General features: G+C 36.4%; 1 protein-coding gene across 1 annotated transcript in view; it reads right to left on the reverse strand.

Annotated features, from left to right (window-relative positions):
* The window catches only part of KPNA3 (karyopherin subunit alpha 3), a 77,106-nt gene that overhangs the window by 36,621 nt on the left and 27,612 nt on the right, over positions 1 to 12,873 (reverse strand). Inside the window, exon 2 of the mRNA XM_087814350.1 lies at positions 4,282 to 4,326. Within this exon, the coding sequence (XP_087670476.1) occupies positions 4,282 to 4,326 (45 nt within the window). The remainder of the gene's footprint in view (positions 1 to 4,281; positions 4,327 to 12,873) is intronic.

Raw genomic sequence — 12,873 nt, forward strand, 5'->3', positions numbered from 1 at the left:
AAAATCATATTAAAAAAAAAAAAAAGAACAATACTCATAAAACTGCCCAGGCCATGAAGGGTATGTATATCTGAAAAGGCACCGAGTATCTGAAGAATGTCACTTTACAGAAGCAATGTGTGCCATGCCATCATTACAACAGTGGAACTGGTAGGTGTGCCCAGACCAAACAGTGGAGCTGGACGCAGGGTTGGTGGCCCAAAAGAAGTGCTGAATTTTTGCTGCACATGCTTAAAAATGCAGAGAGCAATGCTGAGCTTAAGGGTTTAGATGTAGATTCTCTGGTCATTGAGCACATCCAGGTGAATAAAGCTCCATTTTTCCCCCCTAATCATTTCATAGTATTATGTTTTACAGTTAAGTCTAGGATCCATTTTGTGTTTTTTTAATAAGGTATGAGATTTAGGTTGAGGTTCTTTTTTTTGCCTATGGTTGTCCAACTGTTCTAATATCATTTGTTGAAAAGGCTAGCCTTCCTCCATTGGATTAGTTTTGCACCTTTGCCAAAAATCAGCTGGATGGATGTATTTGTGTGGGATTATTTCTGGGTTCTACCTTCTGTTCCACAGATCTATATGTCTATCCTTCAAATACCACACAGTATTCATTACTGTAGCTTTTCCATAAGTCTTAATATTGGGTATGGCAAATGCTCCCTTTTTTTGGGTCAGGATTGTTTTACCTGTCCTAGAGCCTGTGACTTTCCATATACATTTTAGAATAAGCTTGTCTATGGTTACAAAAAACATTGCTTCAATTTTGACAGGAAATGCATTAAACCAACTGGTCAATTTGAGAATAGGCATCTTTACTATGTTGACTCTTACAATCCATGACCACTGTATATGTCTCTACATTTACTTGAGTCTTGTTTGATTTCTTTCATCAGCATTTTATAATATTCAGAACACAGATACTGTACATATTTGGTTAATGTATACCAAAGTATTTTATTTTCTTTGGCGTTACTATAAGTGCCATTTTGCTCTTAATTTTGGTTTTGTGTTCATTGTTATCATATAAGTGATTGACTTTTATATGTTGATCTAGAATTCTGTAGTCTTGCTGAACTCACTAGTTCTAGGAGTTTTACAGATTTTGGGGATTTTCTATATAGACAATCATGTCATCTACAAATAGAGACAATTTTATTTGTTTCTTTCCAAACAACATGCCTTTTATTTCTTTTTCTTGATTTATGGCAATGGCTAGAACTTCCAGCACTACGTAGGTTCAATAAGAGCAGTGAGAATGGACATCCTTGTATTGTTCCTGGATCTTAGGGGAAAGCACTCTGTGTTTCACCATTAAGTGTATTAACTGTGGGTTTTTTGCAGATGCCCTTTATCAAGTTGAGGTAATTCCCCTCTATTTCTACTTTGTTGAGTTTTTAGCAGGAATGGATGTTAGATTTTGTCAAGTGCCTTTTCTGCAGCAATTGATATAATATGATTTTTTCTTCTTTAGCTTGTTAATATGGGAAATTTAGGCTATTTTATAAAAGGAATATTTTACTAAAAAGTCAAACAACTACTAAACCAAGTGCCGGATCTGATCAGTCAAGTGAGATATTTTGGTGGTTTTTGTTTTTGTATAAGTACTTAACCACCCTCATTCCCAGATCTAATGATAGTAAAGTCCTATGGCACAACTGACTGATCAATCAAGAGAAAATTATATCAAATTTAATATAATGTGTCAAAGTTAAAAATGCCAGTGACAGGTTTTGGACTCATTTTCAACTTATGAGGCATTATTCACTTAACTTTTACATTAAAAGGCATTTATAGCATAGTGATTAAGAGCTCAGCTCTGCCATTTATTAGCTGTGTGATTTTTAGGCAAGTTATTTAATTCCTATGTAACTGTTTACAATGTAATATAAAACAGAAGTACTGACTTCTGTATAAGTGTTGATGCATAAGGGCCTAATTAAATAGGAAAGAGATCGGAGAGGTAAAATAAGACAAAAGAGGTTAAACAAAAAGAGTTTGCTCTTTTAAGTTTTTATTAAGCAATTGCTCTATATAAGTTACTATGCAAGGTAATATATGCCTCCAGACATTAATCAAAAAGACAATGCCAGTCTTCAAGAATTGCATGATTTAGTTGTGTGGGAGAAAAAAGAAATTAAAAAAAAAAGTTAGAGGTCAGTAAAATAGTAGATTAGTTACCAGATCTTATCCTCAATTTGATAGATCAGTATCAGTGTTATTCAAAGTATAGTGCTTGGACTGGCTAAAGGTCTTTGAACTATCTATATAGGTCTGCTACAAGATGACCTTGTGGCAGAAATAAACTGTGAAACTAAACACACTTTAGTTCTGGAATTTATTTAGGCAGAAAGACTTTCTTATTAAAGGAAACAGTGCCTTGTTTACTATTCTGACACAAGTCCTCTACTTTATCCTAGGACTTTTGAGTAGCACTGTTCTGTATGTAAGGTATTTTTCTTAAAACTTTAATAAATGATTTAAATATAAGCAAAATTTTAAGATATCATTATTCAATTTAATTCCTGAATCTTAACATTTAATGAGTACCAATGACATGTCCAGAATCTGACTAGGCATTCTGGGAGGGGCTCGGAGGGAGACCTGGGAGTATTTGTGATGGGGGGGGGGGGGGGGGAGACTGGTTATTACCTTCACTTTAGAAGCTTATAATCAATTAGAAATGGGTAGAGCTCATCTATGAAACTCTGAGAACTAGCTCTATTTTCTTGTATTTTCAAGAATCTCAATGTCAGTAATAACACTGTGATTTTCTATTCAATGGAGATACAGAAATAGCAAGGCTGAAGTCAGAATTAGATACTCTGATGAAAAAGAGTGGAAGAATCTTCTCCTGAAGGCCTCTCCATACCTCTGTAGACTCACACCAAATGCAATTAAGCTTTGCCTGAAATTTAAGCTTTGTTTCAGGGAGGGTTGGTTCACTTTTTGCTGTTTACACAGGGAATTCTGAAATGTGAAATAAGGGACTGTTTGAAATTTCTTTAGTAAATTTCATTTTCGGTCCTCCTACAGGATGTTCAGGAACTAACTGTGGTAACTGAAAAGGAAACAATGTTGTTATCCAGAAGACAATAAAAAATATGAGTCTCTAAGTTAACCAAGGTGGATATTAAAAATCATGTTCTGCCCTGGCCAGGTAGCTTAGTTGGTTAGAGTGTCATCCCAATACACCAAGGTAGCAGGTTCAATCTCTGGTCAGGGCACATATGAGAATCAACCAATGAATGCATAAATAAGTGGAACAACAAACTCAATGTTTCTCTCTCTCTCGGTAAGAAAAAAAATTTTTTTTAAACCACATACTCTGATAGGCAAGTATTTTTAATTGTATAAGTTAACCACAGAAGGCAGCACAGTCACAGAAGAACAAATAACAAATATAAGTAAACAGCTTAAATTTAGAAGCATACTAGAAAAGCTAAAAAGCTTAAAACAAGGGGAGGAGTCTGAATAATACCAAGACCAATGTAAAAGTTTTATAGCTGTATTCCCAGCATGAAAGGTTAAGAAAAAGTAAAGGCCCAAATCTGAGGATAGCTGGTGTAATGTTAACAGATGAGGATAATTACTTAATTTCAATTTTATTCTTATTACCTCTATTAAGGAGAATGATCTTCACATGATGAATGAAAAACCAGACACAAAAGGGAACACACTATTCTATTTATACAAAGTTCAAAATATGCAAAATAATTCAGTTTAACAAACCAGGATAATGGTTACCTTTGGGGGAAAGTAGTAACCCAGAAGGGGCCTTGGGACACAGGTAATGTTCTTTCTTGATTCAGGAGCTGGTTACACAGATGTGTTCACTTTGTGAAAATCCACCAAGCTGTTCACTTAAGATGTGTTAACCTTTTTTGTACGCATGTTATATGTTAATAAAAAGTTTAAAAAAAGAAAAAAAGAAGCTAAGCCCAACATGTTAAGATAGGCAAGGAGCTCACCTTATTCACTGTATTTGGCTAAGGCTTAGTTTACTTCTCTGGTACAAATGACACAAGGATATGAAAAAACTTAAAAACATGACTGCCAAATCACTGTTGTTAATTTTAAGTACCCATGAAGAAGTTAAGGAGTTGAAAGGACACTGGAATTAGCAGACACTTTCCTACTTTTATAAAAAATGATGTTATTTTTATGCTGTGTCGCTTTAGGGATGACCACTAATTTGCCATGTTATTTTCATTATTCACGTTATACAAAATTTTAACATCAGAAAAAATTTCCTAATTACTTTTCATTACATGTAAATCACCCTTACCTTTCGTAGTTCAACTGTCACTTCATTTCTGTGTCTTCGCATTGTCTAAAAAGAAAAAGATTACATAAGTATATAAATATTAATACTGCTAGTATATAAATTAAGGTCTTAGGCATTTAAAATTTTAAAATTTATTCTTAAGAATTAAGGATTGAGCCTGGCTGGGCGTGGCTCAGTGGTTGAGCATCGACCTGGGATCCAGGCGATCGGGGTTCGATTCCTGGTCAGGGCATATGCCCAGGTTGTGGGCTCGATCAATGACTCTCTCATCATTGATGTTTCTATCTCTCTCTCTCCCTCTCCTTTCCTCTCTCTGAAATCAATAAAGATATATTTTTTAAAAAAAGAATTAAGGACTGATCAGTTTTAGACTTTAAATAATAAACTACAGGTTAAAAGCCAAAACTGTCTATTTTACTGGATATCTAATGGTTAATTTTGTGGGGAGTAAGGAGGTGGGACTAGGCAGCCTAGGATCCATTTCCCTTTTCTAACTGCACCCAGGTTTCGTTAGGGAACGGTATACACTCCCTTGTATAGTCTTGATGGAACTGCGTATTAAAGTATTTCTCCTAGGTTAATTAAATAGGGCATGAGACTCAAACACATGAATAGAGCTTTCTTCCCCATAACTCTGAACCTTGAGCAAAGCAGAAAGAAAAGAAAAAGCAGCGCAGGACCAGGTATAACACCTATGTCCTGGACTACTTCTATTTCTAGTTATCCAGTGTGCCTACTCATAACTATGAATTACCCCATATTTTCCCAATAAATTTTGGTTTTGCTTAAGCCAACAGGACTGCTTTTTGATGTTCGTAACCAATGAATTCTCTCTCAAACAATTCATGTTTTTAAAAAGTAAACAACTCATTGTCATGGCCTTAAAACCACATGAAAATGAAAATAAGTTTGGGAAGATATTTTGTATCAAAAGATAAAAAAGTATCCTTTGAATTTCTTAAGAGTTTTTATCAGACATATCTTATTAGAAAGTATCGAAATGATTAGATTTCCCCTCTCCCTTTGATGTACTGATATGATGGATTATTTTATTACATATATAAGTATGGTAAAATTACATTTTTGGAATAAAGACTACATAAAGGTTACATGGTCATAGTATATTATTTTAATATACTGCCAGATTCAGTATGCTATTAATTTATTTAATAATTCTTTTGTTATGGTATCTCTGTAAAGTTTTATTAAACTGCAGTGATAAATTAATCCCTTTTTAGGAGAAAAAATCCTATGGAAACCAAATTATACTGAAATATTAATTTAGATATAAACTTATACTTAAATATAGACATATATGAAATGCAAGTAAAACTGCCAAACAGCCCTGAACAGTGTGGCTTAGCTGGTTGGAGTGATGTCCCACACACCAAAGGGTGAAGGGTTCGATTGGCGCATACCCAGGTTGCAGGTTCAATCCCCAGTCAGAGCAATTGATGTTTCTCTCTCTTTCTCCCGCTCTCTCTCTCTAAAATCAATGGAAACATGTCCTCAGGTGAGGATTAAAAACAAAAACAAACAAACGAAACCCTGTCAAACAAAATTCAAATTAGTAGCATTCATTTAATGTAATGGAATGATACATTAAAAAAATTATTATTAATAGGGTTCAACAGTATAAAGAGCTTTGAATCTAATTTTACATTTAATATGTTTTTGTGCTTTGACTTCAATACTATTAATACAGAATGCTTTCTGTATAAATTCATCATATAAAATGGTAATAAATGTTGAGCAATCTTCAAATACCAATACTAATGAAGTGTTACTTGATAACTCTGTAAGCTGTCTTATTGACTCGAAGATTAGAACTGCACCATTGTTAAAATTTGCCTGTATGAATAGCTAATCCAACTGTTATTAGAACCGAGAAGAAAAAACATTTTCATTGAAATAACTACTGCATATAATTATTTATGAATTGTTATAAGATGGTACATAACAACACAAAAAGATCCAGGAGACATATCCTCTCCAAAATATGACCAAATTACTGCTATACTGTAATTCACATTAAAATACTTCAGCATGGATAGGGATGAGTTAACTTTTAAAGTACCCTAAAATTAGGAATCCACACTTCAGAGGGGGTTAGTTAGCATTTGAAGCACCCATATCAGGAGTTGGCTCCCAGCTGATAAGTGCTTCACATATAAACATCTGAATTTAGACACTGGTTTGTAAATTAGTATAAGAGATGTTGATAATAATTTTTTATTGCTGAAACAGAATTGTTCAAGATATATGGACTGACTAGGAATATTGTACAGGTGCCTTGAATCTTACCTATTTGCAGCTTAAGAATCTGGCAAGCCCTGCAGTCTATCTTCAGAGGACTGTTTGAGTCTAGGTCTCCCTTTGGTGGTGTGTCCCACCCTTTCTTGGAGGATTCTGTCACCTAATCCTAGTTAGATCTTTGTGGTATCTGTTTATGGTTGACGTTTTATTGCCAAGGTAGTAGTCTAGAGTCTAAAAGGGCTAAACTCATATAACAAGCTGCATGACTTTTTGTGACTGCTTGCTAATACATGTTTGTATAAGTAGCAGAATTGTGTCTATGGCTTGTTTTATTGTAACTCATTGGCAATAAAAATTCTAAGGAAAAAAAGTATCTATTATTCCCACCTATCTCTAATAGTTAAAGGTCTCCTATTCACCCAAAACGAACTAACTGACCTAAGCCACATGACCAAATGGCTTAGGTCAGTTAGCAGCAGGTACTGACTACTATGTATGATACAAGTACTTCTGAGTTAGTCATGACTTACCCTGCTCTCTGAATTGTACCAAAGACTCCATCTCAGGCCCTCTCCTCCCTTACACTCTTCCCAACTGATCTCTCTACTCTCATGTCTTCAGTTACTGCTTCATGACCACTCCCAAATACCTATCTTTAGTTCAGCCCTCTCACCTGAGCTCCAAATCTGTAAGTACAATATGCATTCACTCAACAAAAACTTATGAATTTATCTAAAATTCAACAGGCAATATGCCTGCAACTAGGAGATAAGTAGATGAGTCTAGGACAGTGGTCAGCACACTGCAGCCGGTGGGCCAAATCTGGCAGGCATTTTTTTGTAGGGCTTGGCAGGGATGGTTTTACATTTTTAAGTGATTACATTATAAATGATATTAAGTATCTACATAATACCTTATTTCTGTTTCTTGGTTCCTAAAGCCTAAAATATTTACTATGTACTTTTTAAAAAATCCTCACCTGAGGATATTTTTTTCCATTGCTTTTCAGAGAGAGTGGAAGGGGTGGGGGAGAGAGAGGGAGAGAAAGAAACATTGATGTGAGAGAAACATGGATTGGTTGCCTCCCACACGTGCCCTGACTGGGACTGGGGATCGAGCCACAACTGAGGTATATGCCCTTGGCCAGAATCAAACCTAGGACCCTTCAGTCCAGGGACAGACGCTCTAACCACTGAGCCAAACCAGCTAAGGCACTATCTGTACTTTTAAGTAAAAGTTTGCCAGTCTGCAATCATGCAGCTGTGAACAAACTGAGGAGTCTGTCCAGGTGGGGGTAGCAGGCTTGGAAGCTTTGGCTCACCGGCTCTCTAAAGGCTGCCTTATTTGCCATGTCATAGTAGGATGGTGAGCAGGAAATGAAGGAGCCAGTGTAAAGGGTGGCAGGGTCAACTCTGTTTCTGGTAGTGTCAGAGGGGTAATCGCCAATCGACTTATTAAGCATTACTCTGTGTCAGACACTGTCAAGATGCTTTGGAATGGTGACCTCTGCTTCCATGGGAGCTTACGGTCTAGAGGAGTAGAAAGCAAACTGAGGCATGGAGAGGGCTGACATAAGACTACCAGACAGAAGGATGCCATGAGCAAAGATACAAAGGATCTGTCTAGAAATGGTTTGGGCTGCCTGGCCAGTCTAGAGTCCAAGGGATATGCAGCAGGAACATATGATATGGACTGAGCCTGAAAAAAGGGATCCTTCCTATGGCTCCTAATAGGACAACTCTCCCTAGTCCTGGGGCTTCCTCTGCTTCTGATAGAACACCTGGAAGAAATTCTCACCTGAAATCCCACTTCAGACACCTACAACTGTCCGCCCCAAAGGCTACCACCATTCTTTCCTGGAGTCAAACTTGGCCTCTCACCCTGGTAGGGCCACACAGTCCTTCCTTCCCTCCTCAGCTGACCACACCAGAGAATCCAGAACCCAAGTCAAAGTATCAGAAATATGTATTCCTTTTCTTTTAATAGTAAACCTCTTTACAATAAATATAGTGAAAGAGTTTTCAAACAAAACTCATTAAAAAAAAAAGTTGCCAACAGCTGGTCTAGTAGAAAGGACAGTAATAATAAGTGGTAATACATATGTTAAATGTTAAGATAGGAAAGTAAATAATGAAGTTCTATATAAGTAGGAGACATGATCAGAAGGTCAGGAAAAAGCTCCTTGAAGGATTAAAGTGTGTGTGTGTGTGTGTGTGTGCGTTTGGGGGCAGGGGATAGATAGTTATAAGGCCTCAAACTCACTGTGCTTTCAGATACCATACCTGGTCCCTGTCAGCTTCTTCCCCCCAAATAATACCACCTACTCTTCCCTAAGTATTCCCAATATTAGGAAACAGTACAACCATCCTAACCATTGCTAAATCCTAATCCTGGGAGATCAATCAAGTCTATTCACACTCTCATTCTTTGACAATCAACAAGCCACCAAAATAGGATTCAAACCTTCTAGAACCACTGTCACTATCCTAGACTAGGCCACCATCATCTCACCTGGATCACTACCATAGCCTCCTAACTTTTCTCCTTCTAAGCACTGAATCAATTTCCCACAATGCAGCCAGAGTGCTCTTTTTAAAATGTAAATCCCTGTTGCCTTGAAAAAAACCTCTCAATAAAATTTTTAATCTCCTGGATTCACCCCTCCCAAAGTCACCAGAACAACCAAAACAGAACCCCATGGACAAAATCTTTAAGGTTGGGTGACAATGTATCCACAAGAATTCTCAAATACAAGCAGGACCTGGTTAAATCTCAAGTAAACAATCTAACACTTCACCGTAAAGAACTAGAAAAAGAAAAACAAATAAAGCCCAAAATTAGGAGAAGTAAGGAGATAATAAAAATTAGAGCAGAACTGCCCTGGCACAGTAGCTCAGTTGGTTGGACAGGGTACATACGTAGGTTGCTGGTTTGATCTCCAGCCAGGGCACATACAAAAGACAACTGATCAATGTTCCTCTCACATTGCTGTCTGTCTGTCCGTCTCTCTCCCCCCAATTCCTCTCTCTAAAAAACAAACAAAAACCCACATATTCCTGGTTGAGGACTAAAATTAAAAACAGAGCAGAACTAAACAAAATAAGAACAAAAAGACAACAGAAAAACATTAATGAAAAAAAAAGAGCTGGTAGTTCTTTGAAAAGATAAATGGAACTGACAAACCTCTGACTAGACTCACTAAGGAAAAAGTAGAAAACACTCAAATAAATAAAATGAGAAATGAAAGAGAAGTTACAAAAGACACCACAGAAATAAAAAGGATTCATTATATATACAAGAATACTATGAAGGACTGTACACCACCAAATTTGATTACCTGGAAGAAATGAACACATTCTTAGAAATATATAACACTCCTAGACTGAACCATGAAGAACAGGAAAACCTAAGTAGACGGATTAGCAGTAAAGAAATTGAAACAGTCATCAAAAACCTCCCCCAAAACAAAAGTTCAGGTTCAGATGGCATCACTAGTGAATTCTACCAAACATTCAAAGACGATTTAATACCTGTCCTCAAAGTCTTCCAAGAAACTGAAGAAAAGGAAATACTCCAAACTCATTTTATGAGGCCAGCATTACCCTGATACCAACACCTGGCAAGGACAACACACACACACACACACACACACACACACACACACACAATTACAGACCAATATCTCTGATGAATATAGAGCAAAAATCCTAAACAACACTAGCATATCAAATATAATACATTAAAAAGATAATATATCACGATCAAGTGGGGTTCATTCTAGGGACGCAAGGATAGTTCAACATATGCAAATCAATAGATGCAATACACCACACTAACAAAATAAAAGATAAAAGTCACAATCATATCAATAGATGCAGAAAAAGCTTATGGCAAGTCACAATATCTATTTATAATTAAAACACTCAATAAACTGGATATAGAAGGGAAGTACCTCAACATAATAAGGGTCACATATGACAAACCCATAGCTAATATACTTAATGGTGAAAAACTGAGAGCTTTTCCTCTAAGATCAGGAACAAGACAAGGATGTCGACTCTCACCACTGTTATTCAACAGTACTGGAAATCCTAGCGAAAGCAGTCTGGAAAGAGAAATAGATAAAAGGCACCCAAATTAGGAATAAAGAAGTAAAACTATAACTTTTGCAGATGGCATGAGTCTATATATAGAAAACTCTAAAGACTCCACCAAAAGACTATTAGAAACAATATACAAATACAGTAAACTTGTATGATACAAAATCAATACACAAAAATGTTGTATAGCTCCTGTATACTAACAGTGAAATATCAGAAAAAGAAATAAAAAACCAAAAACAATGCTGTTTGCAATTGCAACAAACAGGATAAAATACGTAGGAATCAACAAAAGAAGTGAAGGATCTATACACTGAAAATAATAAGACATTATTGAAAAAAAGTGAAGAAAATATAAGAAATAGAAAGACATTCCATGTTCATAGACTAGAAGCATCAACACAGTTAAAATGGCCATATTATCTAAAGCAATATACAGATTTAATGCAAAATCCCAGTAGCATTTCTGAAAGAAATACAAAATTGTATCAGGTTTGTATGGAATCACAAAAGACCCGGAACGGCCAAAGCAATCCATAGAAAAAGGAACAAAGCCAGAGATATTACACTTTTTGACTACAAATTATACTACAAAAATATAAAATCAAAACAGTATGGCATTGGGAGGAAAAGACACACAGAGCAATGGAAGAGAACTGAGAGCCCAGAAATAAACCCACATGTACATAGGCAAGTAATTTTTTTTTAATGTTTTATCTTTAATGTTCAAAGTATTACTAATGTCCCCTTTCTCCCACCATTGATCCCCTCCACTCTGGACCTCACCCCCTCCAGGCTTTCACCACACTATTTTTTGTGTCCATGGGTTATGCAAACATGCATATAAGTTCTCTGGTTAACCTCTCCCCATCCACCCACCCCTGCTTTCCCTCTCAGATTTGTCTGTCTGTCCCATGCTTCTGTCTCTGGGTCTATTTTGCTAATCTGTTTACTTCTTTCATTAGCTTCCACATATGAGTAGGACCACGTGATACTTCTCTTTCTCTGACTGGCTTATTTCACTTGGCATAATACTCTCCAGGTCCCACCATGCTGTCTCTTAAGGTAAGGGACCCTTCTTTTTTACAGTTGCATAGTATTCCATGGTGTAAATGTCCAAGAAGATGCTTGAAATGATTTCAATCTGCTTGAACTTGTAGAGACTTGCTTTGTGTGCTAACATGTGGTCTGTCTTTGAGAACACCCCATGTGCACTTGAGAAAAATGTATATTCTGCAGCTTTGGGGTGAAATGTTCTATAAATGCCAAATCCATCTGATCTAGTGTGTCATTTAGAGTAACTGTTTCCTTGTTGATTTTTTGTCTAGAAGATCTATCCAGTAAAGTCAGTGGGGTGTTAAAGTCTCCTACTATGACTGTACTGCTGTCCATCTCTCCCTTAAAGTCCTCCAGAAGTTTTTTTTTCAGCCTGTGTAAGTGTTTTGTTCTGAGATGGGTCTCCTGTAAATAGCATATATTTGGGTAATGTTTTCTTATCCATTCAGCTACCCTGTGTCTTTTGATTGGAGCATTAAATCCATTTACATTTAAGATTATTGTTGATAGGTACTTATCTACTGCCATTATATTTCTTTATGCCTATGTTTCTCTTTCTCTTTATTTAAACTTATTACAGCAGTCCCTTTAACACTTCTTGCAGTCCAGGTTTGGTGGTTATAAATTCCTTTAGCCTTTTGTTTTTGTCTGGAAAGCTCTTTATTTCACCATCTATTTTGAATGATAGCTTTGCTGCACAGAGTACTCTTGGTTTCAGATCCTTGTTTTGCATTATCTTGAGTATTTCATGCCATTCCCTTCTAGCCTGTAGAGTTTCTAATGAGAAATCAGCTGATAGCCTTATGGGAGCTCCTTTGCAGGTAACAGATTGCTTTTCTCTTGCTGCCTTTAAGATTCTGTCTTGAATTTTTGGCATTTTAATTATGATGTATCTGGGCATGGGCCTCTTTGGGTTCTTCTTGCTTGGGATTCTCTGTGCCTCCCAAACTTGTGTGACTTTTTCCTTCACCAGGCTAGAGAAGTTTTCTGCCATTATTTCTTCAAACAGGTTCTCCTAACCCTTCCTTACTTTCTACATCTTCTGGTTCTCTTATGATGTGAATATTGCTACATTTCATGTTCTCCCAGAGCTCCCTGAAACTGTCCTCATTTTTTAATTGTTTTTTCTTTTTGGTTTTCTGATTGAGGGACTTTTTTCTACCCTGTCTTCTAATTCACT

Source organism: Miniopterus natalensis, chromosome 2 (genome assembly GCF_054644295.1).
Source record: "Miniopterus natalensis isolate mMinNat1 chromosome 2, mMinNat1.hap1, whole genome shotgun sequence".
Lineage (NCBI taxonomy): Eukaryota > Metazoa > Chordata > Mammalia > Chiroptera > Miniopteridae > Miniopterus > Miniopterus natalensis.